At 39.9% G+C, this 14,797-nt stretch overlaps 1 protein-coding gene and 1 long non-coding RNA gene across 3 annotated transcripts; both read left to right on the top strand.

The window, feature by feature from the left end:
- Positions 1-800: 800 nt before the first annotated feature.
- Positions 801-1,908, top strand: LOC306824347. Its single transcript, XR_013779132.1, has 4 exons — positions 801-1,191; positions 1,348-1,411; positions 1,609-1,665; positions 1,762-1,908. It is a non-coding gene; the product is annotated as an uncharacterized lncRNA (long non-coding RNA).
- A 7,620-nt stretch (positions 1,909-9,528) lies between these two features.
- On the top strand, positions 9,529-12,397 carry LOC306824163 (myeloid cell surface antigen CD33-like). 2 transcript variants are annotated; one of them, XM_079344182.1, is made up of 12 exons: positions 9,529-9,584; positions 9,682-10,062; positions 10,154-10,450; positions 10,538-10,637; positions 10,725-10,760; positions 10,862-10,894; positions 11,033-11,074; positions 11,297-11,323; positions 11,518-11,550; positions 11,750-11,824; positions 11,939-11,966; positions 12,052-12,397. In XM_079344182.1, exons 1-12 carry the CDS (start codon positions 9,539-9,541, stop codon positions 12,112-12,114), a joined length of 1,161 nt encoding a protein of 386 aa, XP_079200308.1. In that variant the 5' UTR covers positions 9,529-9,538; the 3' UTR covers positions 12,115-12,397. The 2 variants fall into 2 exon arrangements, with proteins under 2 accessions (XP_079200308.1, XP_079200309.1); XM_079344183.1 differs by lacking the exons at positions 11,939-11,966; positions 12,052-12,397 and having other exon boundaries at positions 11,518-11,555.
- The last annotated feature ends 2,400 nt before the right edge of the window (positions 12,398-14,797 follow it).

Here is a 14,797-nt window from a genome sequence, read left to right as displayed (position 1 = left end):
TCTGCCGTTCTGCTGTTCATCCTTTCTTTTTATTGAAGGAAGATGTCCTAATTTACATAAGATAAGAGTGAGCAATAAGGGAGGGGAAAAAAGCAGGCGTCACTCATATCTGCACAAGATGTTAGTTATAAAAACATATATGAGAGTAAGCTGTTGCCGTGTCCTTGGGTATCTTCAGCATTTTCGTATCAGAACCCGGCGCCACTGTTGATGACGCACACTCGCGCACACTTGTGTGTGAGCGATTATTTCTCCAAAACAACCTGAGTGAAAAAGTACAGAATGTACTTTTTCAAGTACAGAATGTACTTTTTCAGCACTGAGAGACACTTTGTTTACAACAGCCTTGCACAATGACACTTCATGATAACTTATACACATTTTGTTCTAACACTCACACACACATCCAAAAACTCCACCAGCACACACACATCTACTCACAGGTTTACCAGGTAGAGCTAAAGGTGTTGCTCAAAATACCGGTAACAGGGTAGAAGAAAAAGCCCCTACCTTTCCCCTTTCCACTCTCTGAACCAGTGAGAGAAAAGAGAAAAGGAGGTGCAATGAACGGAATAAAAAATATATATCTCTAAATATTTGTACTTGAACTGAAGGTACATTTGGTTTTTGTGAGGCCTCTCGATGTCTGGATAGGTCTGGACATTGCACCATAGACTGCAATGCAGTCATTCTACTATCTTAACTCATTCCCCGCCATTGACGGAATTTTCCGTCATTTGGATCCAACCGTTACCCGCCATTGACGGAAATTTCCGTCAATTGGTGTTTTCAGTGTAATACGATAGGGGGCGCTCTGACGGATGTTGTGAAAAAGTTGCAGGACTGTGGGGTCAAAAACCAACAAACAAGACCACCCGTGGGAAAGTAGAGAGAAAAAAAACAAACATTTTCTTCGTCCTTATTTTCTAGCGGTCAGAGTTCGATCAGTCTGTATGTGAGTTTGACGCGCGTCAAAAAGTCAACATTAGCCGTATAGATATGAGATAAAAGCTCTTGAACAGTACAAACATGCCGGCGCCAGCAAGGAGATATTCGGCTGCGGAAGCTACAGAGTTAATTATCGATACAGACTCTGATAATTCATTTTTTGACCTCCGTCAAACTGATCTGGATGAAGACAGCAGCGGAGGGATTCTGGACCTACATTCAGACCTTCAGGACGTGTAAGAGGTAAGATATGATCACGTTATTTTTTGATTCACCATGATAGCATATGCATCTGATAATTCATGAGATAACGTGACGTCGAAATAACATATCTCTCATTTTTGTACATAAACTATGTACCAAACAAATTTTTGACGGACTTTTTATTGTAATTTCCAGACACAGAGTCCAGGTCTCCAAGATCCAGGTCTCCAAGATCCAGACATACACATAGGTGCAAGAGGTGAGTCATGATAACATATTTTATTTAGTTTGATAGTATGTTACTTGGATTGTATGATTATTAGATACTACAAGACAAGAGCATCTGCTAATTTGTGAGAGAAGATAAAAAAAAGAAATAATTTAGCTTTCATTTTGTACACAAACTATTTACCAAATGAATATTTGTTTGACATTTTACTGTCATTTTACACACAGAGTCCAGGGATTCAAGGCCCAGGTGTCCTTTATACAGACCTACCCAAGGTGAAAGAGGTAAGATATGATAATGAAGAGGCCAAAAAATAACGTTCCTCTCTTTGTGCACATCACACTGTTGAATAAAAAAATTGTCTTTCTAATTATTTACAGGTCGAACACAGCAAAGAGGCAGAGGTCGGACCTGTGGATCTTATGGGTGTGGTGGAGGTCAAGTACCTGGTGACCAAGCAAGAGGGTCTTTAAACCAGCCAGGTGCAGGTCCTGGTCCAGGTAATCTGATGTGGAAAGAAATGAACTGGCAGCCAAAAGACTTTCCTTTTCAATGAGAATCCTGGACCTCTAAATCATGATGCTGCTGGTCTTGATCATATCATTCGTAAGCCTGACCTTGAAATGTACTGGTCTACAGATGACATTTTGGCAACCCCCTACTTCAACAAGGTCATGTCCCGCAACCGGTTTGAAATCATATGGAGATTTCTACACTCCAATGAGTATGAATGAAGGCCAGCAAATAGCACTGACAGGTTGTACAAAGTCCACCCTGTCTTATATTACCTTATATCTAAATTCAGTCAAATGTATCAACCTAACGCCAACATTTGCATTGATGAGGGTATGCTTCTGTGGCGTGGACGGCGAGCGTTCAGGGGGTACAATCCCCAAAAACCTGTCAAATATGGGTTCAAATCCTACATCCTTTGTGATTCTGACACAAGGTACCGTTACAACATGAAACCCTATTGCGGAGAAGGCACTTCCCTGGGAGACACAATTGTCTCTCTTCTTGATCAGGTTTTTGTTCACCTAATGTTTTATTATTGAAAATAATAATGATATTAAGTGTTTGTAAAAACAAAGTATTTCTGAGTGTATAAGAGAAGAAAAATGTATAATATAGTTTGTAAATGTTGTAGTGCTACACTATTCAAAGAAAATTTATAATTTTATGTAATCATTTTTATTTATTTATTTTAAAATATAACTGTAGTTGTCAAATGAAAGTAAAAAGAATCCAAATGTAAACTCAAAATCACTTTTTTTTCTTGAAAATAAGTGTCTTACAAAAGTGCTGTTTTCTCAGCTTTTTGTCCGGAATGTTGTTTTTTTGTGAAAATGGCCGATATTCAAGTGCTGATAAAAAAAGATTGAATGAAGTTTGAATAAAATAGTTTTTTGTATATGAAAGCAGAGGCTCTGATCTTTCTTTTGATGTATTCAATATTTACATATTCAAAGAACCATATATTCTGTGAGTCTTGAAAGATTGGTGAAAATGGTGAAAAAGGCTGGCAAACATTCTAGAATTCTCTGGCGGGGAAAGAGTTAAGAAATAAATACATTTGAATGAAACGTATTTCAAAAAATTTTCATAAATTAATCAATACTTACGTCCTCCGTCAAACCTCATCCCCCATCGTCGGGGTCACCAAGTGAAGGATAAAAGTTGCTATTGAATCCTTTTCCTAAATGTTAATAGAAAACTGACTCCTCTAAATAATTACCTCAAATCTCTGCGCATTCTTTTGATGGGATGAGAGTAGAGCTGCAGCTGTCGAATATTATATATAATTATTTATCTTTTGCTTAATTAAGGTTAAACTCGTCTTGGGTCGTCCCTACAAACCTGCTTCTTTGCAGTTACCATGGAAACGCCTGCTTGTTACAGCCAACTACCTCTGCTCTACAGTTGCTGATGATGCTCACCATATTACTGACAGGGTCCCAAATTCACTTTCTGATTCACTGGTCAAGGCGGCAGGTAGATGAAAAATACAGGCCAAACACGTTTTAATGGCTGAAATAACAAATAGTGTTTTGTGTAGCCTACACATCTGTACATTTAACTGAGAAAGCAATATGTTCTGTTGAATCAATCACAGAATCAATCATTATATGTCAGATAAGGAAATTGAGAAACTTTAAATACATATTTGCTAAATTATTATTCCACAAACAAGTTCTGTGTTGATTTAGCTTTGAAGACATCAGACATTTCATATAATCAGCCTGTATATTGTTAAAAGTGTATCTCTGTCTGCTCCTGCAGTGCGCTCACAGACTACAGAGACAATAGACGTGTCTATGACAGAGACTGTGAGGACGTTGCTATCGTTATGTTAGCTGCAAACACGGAGAGAGTGAACGGAGAAAAGCCGACCGTTTGACCGGATCACGTGTTCCCGACTCGGTCGTATGGATCACGGATCAACTGTGTGCTGACTAAAATTTAAAAGGGGCACGCCGCGCTCGCGTGTACGTGCGTGTGTGTGTCCGTGTGTGCGCGCGCGCGCGTGTGTGTGCGTGTTAGCGCTGTGTGTAAGAGAGAGGAGCAGGTAGCTGCAGCTACATTAAACGTGTTTTATACTCATACCAAAGTTTTGATGACGCAAAAAAAAAAAAAAACTTAACGAAGCTTCGAGGCAGCGAAAATTCCTCGATGAATTTTTGTAATCGAATTATTCGAGTTATTCGAGGAATCGTTTCAGCTCTAGATGAGAGGAATGACTGGAGGCGTCTCTTTCAGGTTAACAGAGTTTATTAACCAGATGAATCAAGAATAGAAGTTACAGAGTGTCTGGGTTCAAACCACGCGTCCCTGACAACAGACAGATGCTGGATCAGTTCACGAAGTCTGAGCCCCGACTATCTTTCCCTGAACACTTTTATACACTCGACAGAGAATATCTAACCAAATAATGCATTCAAGAATGTGCGGTTTCCTTCCTCCGATTGGGGCAACTTCCAAATTATGCGTCTTCGGATGAGTGGTTCCCCTTCTCTCATTGGTGCATCAAACTCCCGAATCCTTTCACCTCCTGTAGGGGAAGACACATCCTGCCTGGCCTGTTTCTTATCACAAGAAAGACATCTAGTCTAGTAACCAATTCCTTTTAAGCAACAAACCATTTAAGTGATTAACTATCAAGGCCCACTGAACCTATAAAAGTGGGTGAGTAATTAACTGTTCAGGGCCTTAAACTTAACCTATGTTTGAATTGGTGAGTGATTCAGTTTAAAGGGCCACATCAAACACATGTTGGAATGTGCACTCACTTCTGCAAGCCCTCTTCACACAAACACCTTACTGAAAAGTATGACAATTTTATTAACACACACAAACCTGGAATAAAACATGATAAAATAACTGATATAATATAAATGTAAGCGAACATCATTCAAACTGTAAATATCAAACCTTTCCTTTGGACCGGGTGATGAAACTTTATTGCAGTAAACACATTGATTATAAGCAGAAAAAGGCCTAATATTCTATCACAGTGATTCCCAACCTGTGGGCCGCGACCCCCTGGTGGGCCGCGAAGGTATTGCAAGTGGGCAGCAAAATCAAAAATAATAATGTTTTAAATGTTAAAACTTGTTAAGTTTAAAAGGATATTAAAGAATTTCAAATATTCTTTTTCCTTCAAGTATTATACATGTGACAAGGAAATGAGAGATAGGAACTTTTGTTGTTATCGGCCGGACCGCTTTGCAGCGGAACCGCATTGCACTTGACTTGCTTACGTTTGACGACGATAGAAAAAAACTGGAGTTTACAAAAAATGGATAGCTGGCTAGCAACAGGAATAATTAAAAGGAAAAATAGACCCGAAACTGATGATGAATCGACCGCTGATCTCCCTGCTGTCCAAAAAAAGAGAAGTGGTTGGAGAAAGTACAGTGCCGAGTACTTAGCGCTGGGATTTTTTTGGACGGGCACAGAAGCTGAACTGTTCCCGCTGTGTATTGTGTGCTTGAAGACGTTGTCAAATGAAGCCTTGAAGCCATGTAAACTGCGCCGTCATCTTGAGACAAAACATGGACAGTATGTGAGCAAGCCACTGGATTTTTTTGAGAACAAGCTCAGGGAATATCAAAGTAAAAAGAGCGTTATCGAGTGTATGACCAGCCAGAACACGAAGGCTGTGGAAGCGTCCTTTCGGGTTTCCCAACTCATAGCCAAGGCTGGAAAACCACACTCCATTGGCGAAAATGTAATTCTTCCCGCAGCAAAACAGATCGTTGAGGTGATGTTGGGTGAGAAGGCAGTGCAATCTATCAACCTTGTCTCATTGTCGGATAATACAGTCAAACGAAGGATTGATGACATGGCAGATAACGTGTCGGAACAGCTGATCCGAAGCATAAAAGAGAGCCGCTTCTAGGCACTCCAACTTGATGAATCGACCGACATCGCAAGTCTTTCAAATCTGCTTGCCTATGTACGGTACGAAAAAAGTGGCGGATAAAAGAGGAGTTTTTATTTTGTAAACCTCTGCCAACCCGTTCAACTGCTGAGGCAATATTTGACATTTTGAACACTTTTATTGTTTCCAACGGGATTGACTGGTCCAAATGTGTGGGAGTGAGCACTGACAGAGCCCGTGCGATGCTGGGGCAACACCGCGGAGTTGTCCGGCGTGTGAAAGAGGTGGCTCCGCAAGCAGTATCTGTCCACTGCAGCATACACCGTGAAGCACTGGCTACAAAGAAAATGCCCCCGGATCTGCAGAATGTTTTAGATGAGGCGATCAAAGCTGTCAACTTCATCAAGAGCCGTCCACTGCAAAGTCGGTTATTTGCCGTGCTATGTGGAGAGATGGGCAGTGATCATCACCAGCTGCTATTACACACTGAAGTGCGGTGGCTGTCCCGGGGCAAGGTACTGACGCGACTGTTTGAGTTACGAGATGAAGTGCGTGTGTTTTTTCTCAACACAAAGTTTGAACTCGCACACCGCTTCAGTGATTTTGAGTGGTTGGCTAAGTTGGGTTACCTGGCTGATATTTTCAGCCACTTAAATGGACTTAACCTCGCTCTTCAAGGGACAGCAGTGAACACTTTCAATGTCCAGATTAAAGTGGAAGCGACCATAAAAAAACTAGCGCTGTGGGCTAAGCGTGTCGACAAGTCAAACTATGACTCGTTTGAAAATCTGGCAAAGGAACAGAGTCAGCTTGTCAGAGAGCACCTGCAAGGTTTGGGGACCCAGCTGCGCGTCTACTTCCCCATCCCAGACGTGCAATGTAACTGGATAGAAAACCCATTTGCCAGCCACAGTGACAAGGTCCTCGCCGCTACGAATTCAAAAGAGCAAGATAGTCTCCTGGATCTTTCATGTGACACTGCGCTGAGGCTGGTCTTCTCAAAGAAGCACCTTACAAACTTTTGGCTTCACGTTGCTTCTGAGTATCCTGATCTGGCCAACAGAGCTGTGAGATTCCTGATGCCTTTCCCGACCACGTACCTCTGTGAGACTGGATTTTCTGCACTCGTGGCATTAAAAACTGAGTACAGAAACAAACTGAATGTTGAGCCAGATCTTCGACTGAAACTTTCATCCATTGTCCCAGACATCAAGCATCTGGTTGCCGCCATGCAACACCAGCAGTCTCATTAGGTGAGTCAGCATCTTGTTGGCCTGTTGTTGGACTGGTAGCTTTATAAAAGTTTTAATTTTGTTTCGTTGCTATTTGTTATGAGAATGCAGTGCATTTCTACATTGTTAAAGGATTCCATTATTTATGAATCAATCGTTTATTAGCCTGTTACAGACAGACCTTTGCTTGTCATTTATATGTCAGTGATATATGTGGTGCTGATTGATGTACGTGTGTATGCGTGCGCGTGTGTATGCGTGCGCGTGTATGCGTGCGAGTGTGTGTGCGTGCGTGCGTCTAATACTGAAGGTTATGTTGAGGTGATGTTCCAGATGCTGTGTTAGTGACTGTGGAGCTTCCAATATGTTTCTCCTGTATTGATTTCAGGCCTTTATGTTCAATCTTCAATAAAATAAAGTGCTCTGAGAACGCATTATAATGCCTTTGTATTTATGGGGTTGGAGGTGGGCTGCGAAGATTTTTGAGACTTAAAAGTGGGCCCTGAGTTGGAAAAGGTTGGGAACCACTGTTCTATCAGTACTAATGATAATTTTAGCTTCACCATTTCGGGTCTTCCTAGAAGATTTATTGGACACGATGGTAAGAGGAGTTTTGAGGCCTGGCACGTCTGCCCGTGTTCATGAGTGTCTGTTAATATTGCAGGTTTCGAAAGCACAGCTCGAGGGCGTGGCGTGCATGTGTGGATAATTGATCAGTTGTACAGGTGGGTAAGTCCACATAATTTTGTTTGAGCCAATCTGTTATTTCAGGGAGCGAGTTTGAAACTAGGGCATTTCGGAATTGCTGTTTAAACGCGCTATTTTCGTCATCCTCTTGTGGTATTCCGCTGTGGTCAGTAAAAACCTGGTGTAATCTGAAACGGAAGTCTGTCCATGACTCGTCTGGTTTTTGTTGACATTCATTTATTTTTCCATAATTAGGCCGTTGGGCCATGCTAATGCGCACCTTTGTATGAGAGCTGCAATAGCCGCAACATGTTCAGCGTTATCCCAAGGTAAGGTTGTATTGCCAGCACCTGGTGTGTCATTCCAGTTTCCCCATACTCGACACCAGTCTGTTTTCAAGACTGACCTAAGAGCTCTGCCTGTTTCTCTGCTGTTTAGGAAGTACGACAGATGCAAGTTGGTGAAATTCTCCTCAAATTTTGTACGGTTATTTTTTGGGTGTGCAATGCCCTCTGTGGCTTCGTGTACGTCTTTTTCTGTCCATGGTCGATATACTCTCATTACTGCTCCGTTCCCATCAGGGTTAGGTACCTCAATTAGTGGACATATATCTTCCTCACCTTGGCTCACATATGTTTCTCCCATGGGTGACGTTGCAGATAACTGTTGTTGGGTCCAGCCAGGATGGCCTCCCTAGGGAGGTGTTCCGGGCATGTCCCTCCGGGAAGAGGCCTCGGGGTAGACCCAGGACATGCTGGAGAGACTATGTCTCTCGGCTGGCTTGGGAACGCCTCGGGGTCCCACCAGAAGAGCTGGAGGAGGTGTCTGGGGTGAGGGAAGTCTGGGTGTCTCTGCTTAGACTGCTGCCCCCGCGACCCGGCCCTGGATGAGCGGCAGAAAATGGATGGATGGATGGATGGATTTATATTAATAATTAAGTAAACTTAATTATTAAATTTAATTCGACAACTAAGTGTTACAGCATAAAACCCCAACATAACCGTTGGTCAGGTATTCGCTCCTGAAAACCCCAACATCACTAAACAAAAAAAATCCAATTCTGCTTTTCTGTCTCAACCAAAGTTCTCCTTACTTTAAAACGTACAAATGCAGGCAAACAGAAAATATATTCAGTGTGTCATGCACATAAATAAGAACCACTTCCTTTTCCACAGCACATTGTTTTCTCACCCACACAGAGATACTATGAGATGGTCTTTAAATTGACCCGGAGTACCTTCTTTTGAATCTAGAGTTTTTATCAGGGTAAAGCTAGCTGCAAGATCGCGCGCTCTGAAGACACTGATTTCTTTTAAAAACAACAATTCTAAACAGACAAACAGCAGCTTCATCAGGTAAGTCTGAAGAAAAAGTGTTTTACTGTGGTTCAACACTACACCTTGTGTCATCTATCTTTCTTTGAATTTTTCATTTGGAAAGAGTAAAAAATGTTGTTGTGGTTTTAGAAATCCTACATCATCGATGATTTGGTTTGATATGTCTCAAAAGGATTTTTCCCCCAAAGCTATCTACTAGTTATCTATGATTTACTGTTTGCCTGTATGATTATTGTATTACTTTAAAGTGTGTGTCACTTTGTTGAAAATACATTTTATAATGAATTGAAAAGAGAGTGTAAGAAGTGCCGCCCATAAAACTGATTATTTTTCTATTTTGGCAAAAAGTGTCTGATAATTATGTGTTATTACAGATGTGTAAGCTCAACAAGGACATAAATGATGCCAGTATTTGTATTTTGCATGAACTAGTATGAGGAACTTTACTCAATTTCATGATTTTATTACATTTTTATCAAATACCCCACAGTCAATCAAAACATTCAAACCTCATAGAACTATGGAGACAAGCAAACACATGATGTTAATGGGTCTACTTTTGGCAGGTATTTAACTTTTCCTTCTGCATTTCTATTTACAAAAATAACTATGTAAAGAGAAGCTGTCGATAAGTTGTTAACAATGATGGGTTTTTTCTCTCAGCCTTCACCAGCTCCGTGCTCACTGGAGAATGGAAGGCCAGTGTTGTGAGCAGCCTTGATGCACTGGTTTCATCCTGTGTTGTGATTCCCTGTTCGTTCACCCATCCGGAAGGAAACCTGCCCACCTCCAGACTCCGAGGGATCTGGCATATTTCAGACCAAAAAGATCAGTTTGTCTATCATGAGGATGACAGGAACGTTTTAGACAAATTTAAAGGACGCACACAGCTGTTGGGACATCTGGGTCAGAGCAACTGCACCTTAGAAATAACTGATATCAAAGATCATGACAACGGCCCTTTCTGTTTCCGGATTGAACTAGTTGGTAAACCGGTGGAGAAGTTCTCCTTTGTCGAGGACTGTGCCGATTTGAAGATGCTCCGTATGTTGTCAAGATTTTTTACCAACCAAGAGCAATTTTCTATGTCACAATGATCTGCCTTTAAACTTTATCTGTGTATTTTCATTTACAGCTGATCCTCCAAAACCCAAACTGACTCACCTAAAATCTGCAGTTCAAGGACTCCCCTTCATTCTCACCTGTACAGTCGCTCACACCTGCCCCTCTCGTGCCCCTAAACTCACATGGAGCAGGGGCACTGCAGACGGGATCGCTGAGCTCCACAGAGAAATTCATGGAGGAAACTGGGAGCTACAGTCCGTCCTGACATTCATTCCTGAGGAGACGGACGATCACAGTGATGTCACCTGTACAGCCACTTTTAATGGAGGCAGAACATCATCTGAGAAACTGACACTCTATGTAAAACGTACGTATCTCTTCATTTATACACTTGTTTGTTTTATGTCATTGTTCCATAACACAAAGAATTTCCCATAATTCTGTGCATTCGCAGGTACAGAAAACTATAACCACATCATCATTCCCACCGTGGTAGGGATTGGTACAGCTCTGATCTTTGTATTATTTAGTGTTCTCATGGTGAAAAAATACAAGTGAGTATATGCAATATTCTGACAATCACTAAGAAGGATGTCCACATTAACAACACATGTGCACTGAATTATTCCCCTCTGTTTTAGGGCTCGCATTGCAGAACTTCAAAATCAGGATGGCAGGTAAAAATGTTTGGAAATTGCCTTTATTTCTTGTACTCTGATAGCCCATCAAGTTCTGTAAATTCACCCCTTTTTTTCGTTATCTTATTTGAATCATTTAGCGTGTGGAACCGGCTGTCCAGGCTGTCACGGAGGTGAGATGAAACTTAAAGCTTGTGTTCTTTCTGCTTCTGGTTTGTTTTGCACACTGTGAAATTGGCAGAATACGTTTAATTAACCACGTTTTTATCAGTGATTGCCCTGATGTGTTATTAAATCTATGAAATCTTCAGGATTCGCTCTGATGGCCCAGGACCATCTCGATCCGAACAAAGGCAAGATAATTGTTTATTCTGGGCTCTTTATCTCCCTTACAGTTGTATCTCTATAGTGACTAATTCAGTAAGTTCGCTTTTCTTAGGCAAACACAGAGATGCTTGGCCAAGCAGTAATTTGCATGTACAGAAATATTCTGCGTTCCTTTTGATAAAATTGAAGAATTTATTTTTACTCCTAACAAAATTTGCATGGTTTGTGTTCTCCTTTTTTTTTTGCAGAAGGTCAATGTGGAGCAGATTTTCCAGGTAAAACATTAGATTGAAACAGATGTTGACAGCACATTGCACATCGTCATTTCTTCTTCATAAAACATCCTGTTGATTTTACAGTTACATCTCATTTTAACTTTGAAAATTTGTCTTTGTCAAACTGAAACTAGCACATGCTTGTCGTATTTTACACGTTAAAATGTTAGTGCGACTTTGTCTTTTGTGAACAGGAGGAGGCCTCAAGTGGACATGATGAATCAGATGTAAGGTTTTTTTTTCACATCAATTTGTCCTGTTTTTTTTTTAAATAATTCTTTAAATCCAAACGGTTTTCAACTTGTTGTAGAGTGCTCTGTAACCTATCTTACATAGTTTTATTATTATAATGAGTGATTTCAAGGTGAAAAATGTAAAACTGTTAATTTTCCTCAATTGTGAAATGACATCAAATTTTATCCGCAGGCCAAGTGATGTGAATTCTAAATCCTCCTGCTCCAACCAGAAAATCTCTAAGCCTCGTTTCCCATCCCCCAAAAGGTGCTCCTCCTTAACCTCGCTTTTAAATAATAGCTCATACATTTAATAATGTTATAGAACACAGTCTTATGCTATTCTTTTCTGTCTTTTCCTCTTATTTCTTATGGAACTCAGCCAACAGAAATCGTACAACAGCAACCAGGTAACAACAGCTCCATAATTATTGCAAACACCACACAGGACCTGTAACCAACATCTGTGATAAGAATGATCTTACTCTCTTAAAGGGCTTTGACGGTGGAGACGACTACATGAACTCTGAAGATCTCAACGTCTATGGAAACGTTTGAAATATTGCCCCAGCTGAGAGAGCTCAAAACAACAATCCTCACGCTTCCTATAATTATGCATGACCACAGTGGTAATCAGTTGAATATTGTCACTGATGATTTTAATGTTTGATTTGGAATGTATTCGCTTGTATTTTGTATAATTTCTGTAGCCTACAATTTCATTTTGTTATGATTCTTATGATAATTTCATCGCATGTCGTGACACACACTGTGCCGTAGTGAGAGTCAAAACCAAAGGCAATAAATGAAGCCAACAAATATGAATAAGAATGTAATTAAAAGTCATTTTTGGAAGAAAAAAAACATTTGTTTGTCAATTTTTTATTCCATTGAGTGTTGAAAGATTAAATAAAACTGAAGACGCTAGCATATTAGCATGTTAAAGAAAAGGTTGATTCTATCCACTTCACATAACTTTCTTTTCATAACTTCTTTTGGGCCAAAGGTTAGAAAGCCTTCAAACTGACCCCTCACGTATAACAGCTCCTGTGAGAAGTTTATAGCTGTTTATGAAAGATCTTTGAATAATCATTGTTAACTCTTCATGAGCTATAAAACAAACGTGAACATCAGCAAAAAAATTGATTATTTATTTTTGACAACAATGACATTTATATGATGATGCTGATATTGATAAGAATACTCAGGAGAAGCCGTTGATGTTGTTGATGATAACGACAAAAGTCTGTGCACTGCCTGTCAGCAGCTGTGTCTGATCTGACTTAAAGCTGTTTGTTAGCGCTTAACTTAGTGTTGTTTCCTCTAGATGAATTGCACGGCAAGTGATTAACAGCATACTGCAAAATCAGCCTTATTTCGTTCTTTTCTATTTGACAAGATTGTCATGTTTCTCACTTGTCCCGTACAATCCTGCATCACTATACATATATATTGCGAGCACTTGCTCATGCAGGCAAACAGAGAAAATATATTGTGTATGTCACGCACACTCCTTAGGCTACTTCCTTTTCCTCAACACTGCTTATATCTTCCCCAACACATCTGTTTTCTCGCTCACACAGAAATAAGATTCTTTATTGAGACGATTTCACTGTTAAAATTACCACAACAATTCGAAAGTTTCTCACATGACTTTTAAAAAGCATATTGCATGTTGAAGATACCAGTGAACTAAATATAGGAACATAACTTAACAATACTATTTTGAAAGAAGTTCATAAATGAATAAACCACAGGGCCTCCTGGAGACATTGTAGCATGTTTGCTCTCTTTACTTCCACATTCGAATGAGACATAACATGAGGCAGTCCTGCTGAGTCCGCCTTTGTTTAATAAACATGGATCCGAGTGTCAATGAAGAGGAAGAAAACATGTATTCCTTTACATATGATGGTCCACTGGCTTATAATATTGAAACTCTTGTGTTTGGTGTGATAGAGAGCAGGAACAGGGCAAGATTAGAAGGAATAATGGCCACTGAAGAGTTGAGTTGTGGTGTGAGGAAAACAGGGCTGGTGTTAGGTAGAGCGATATGTTATGCTGTGTTAACATCAACATTTGTAAAGTTTGAAATCAAATGTAATCACTTAAAAATGAGAATGCAAATGTGTCTTGGAATCAAATTACCTAAAGGTTAGAGGACTCAAATGAAGAGGCAGAGTGAAACATGTCACAGCACTAAACTTTGCTTAGGTTGAATAAATAAATAAATACATGCATACATACAATGCCAGTAAACTTGGCAAACCAAAGAGAAAAAATACAACTATATCTAAACTATGTAATATTGTCTATCTTTCACAATAATGTTGTGCAAAGGTTTTAGAAATGCTAGACGATAGATTTAATAAATGTTTGAGACAGGGTACTTTCTGATACAGTTTCCTTCCTGATCTGTCCTGGCTAATCATGTGCTAGTTTTAAAGAATCTGTTTGTTTGTTTTTTAGAGATGAATCTGTGGTTCAAATCTTTCACAGAAAGTTTGATCTGTATACCCTCTTTGTGATTTTTGCCTTGAACATTGTAATGAAAGGTCTAGTGTTAATACTTTATCTTCATCTTATTTATTTGTATAATGGAATCATTCCAGTCTGTCATCTAAAGTATTATTTCTTTTTTTTTTTTTATTTATTTGTTTTACACGCACAACTTCCTCAGACAATCTAGTCATGACTTCTGTTCCAGCAAAAGTTGATGCCAGTTCAAGGAGTCACATCCTCCTTTGTTCTCATGGAGTATCCGTAACATCACAAATAAGATCACCCACACAATGACACAGCAGGGAATCGGGGAGAAGACTTCTACCATCACTTTCATGGCTGCAGGAAGAGATAGAATCAAAAGCCTGTCGTATACTGCCATCTCCTGGCGGGGCAAGCAACAGGCCAGCACAGTGGAGCTGACTGTGAAAGGTAGGAGCCCAAAATATTTGCATCAGCTCTTATATCTTACTGAGTTGTGTATTTTGCTTGATATCGTTTTACACATATCTAATGTTCCAACATCTCCAGGATCAGTGATGGACCAGTTGAGAAGCTGTCTCCCAGTAGTGATCCCAGTCTCAGCTCTGGTTTTAATTTTAGTCATAATAGCTGCAGTGTTTGCAGTCACCATCTGCATTTATCAGCTTTTAGCATAGACTTTGTGATGTTTGATTAAAACAATCAATCAATTCAATTCAATTCATTCTAATCAATTAATGTGCTTTTCTCAGATTAT

The sequence above is a fragment of the Symphodus melops genome, assembly GCF_947650265.1.
Source record: "Symphodus melops genome assembly, chromosome: 5".
NCBI classification, from domain to species: Eukaryota; Metazoa; Chordata; class Actinopteri; order Labriformes; family Labridae; genus Symphodus; species Symphodus melops.
The sequence above is the reverse complement of the archived record's forward strand: the minus strand, read 5'-3'. Positions and strand labels throughout refer to the sequence as shown.

Coding starts and splice junctions, on each gene's coding strand:
- LOC306824163 (XM_079344182.1), top strand. CDS start 9,539: ATGGAGACAAGCAAACACATGATGTTAATGGGTCTACTTTTGGCAG. Junction 10,895..11,032: donor CTGTCCAGGCTGTCACGGAG/GTGAGATGAAAC, acceptor TGAAATCTTCAG/GATTCGCTCTGATGGCCCAG. Junction 11,075..11,296: donor CCATCTCGATCCGAACAAAG/GCAAGATAATTG, acceptor TTTTTTTTGCAG/AAGGTCAATGTGGAGCAGAT.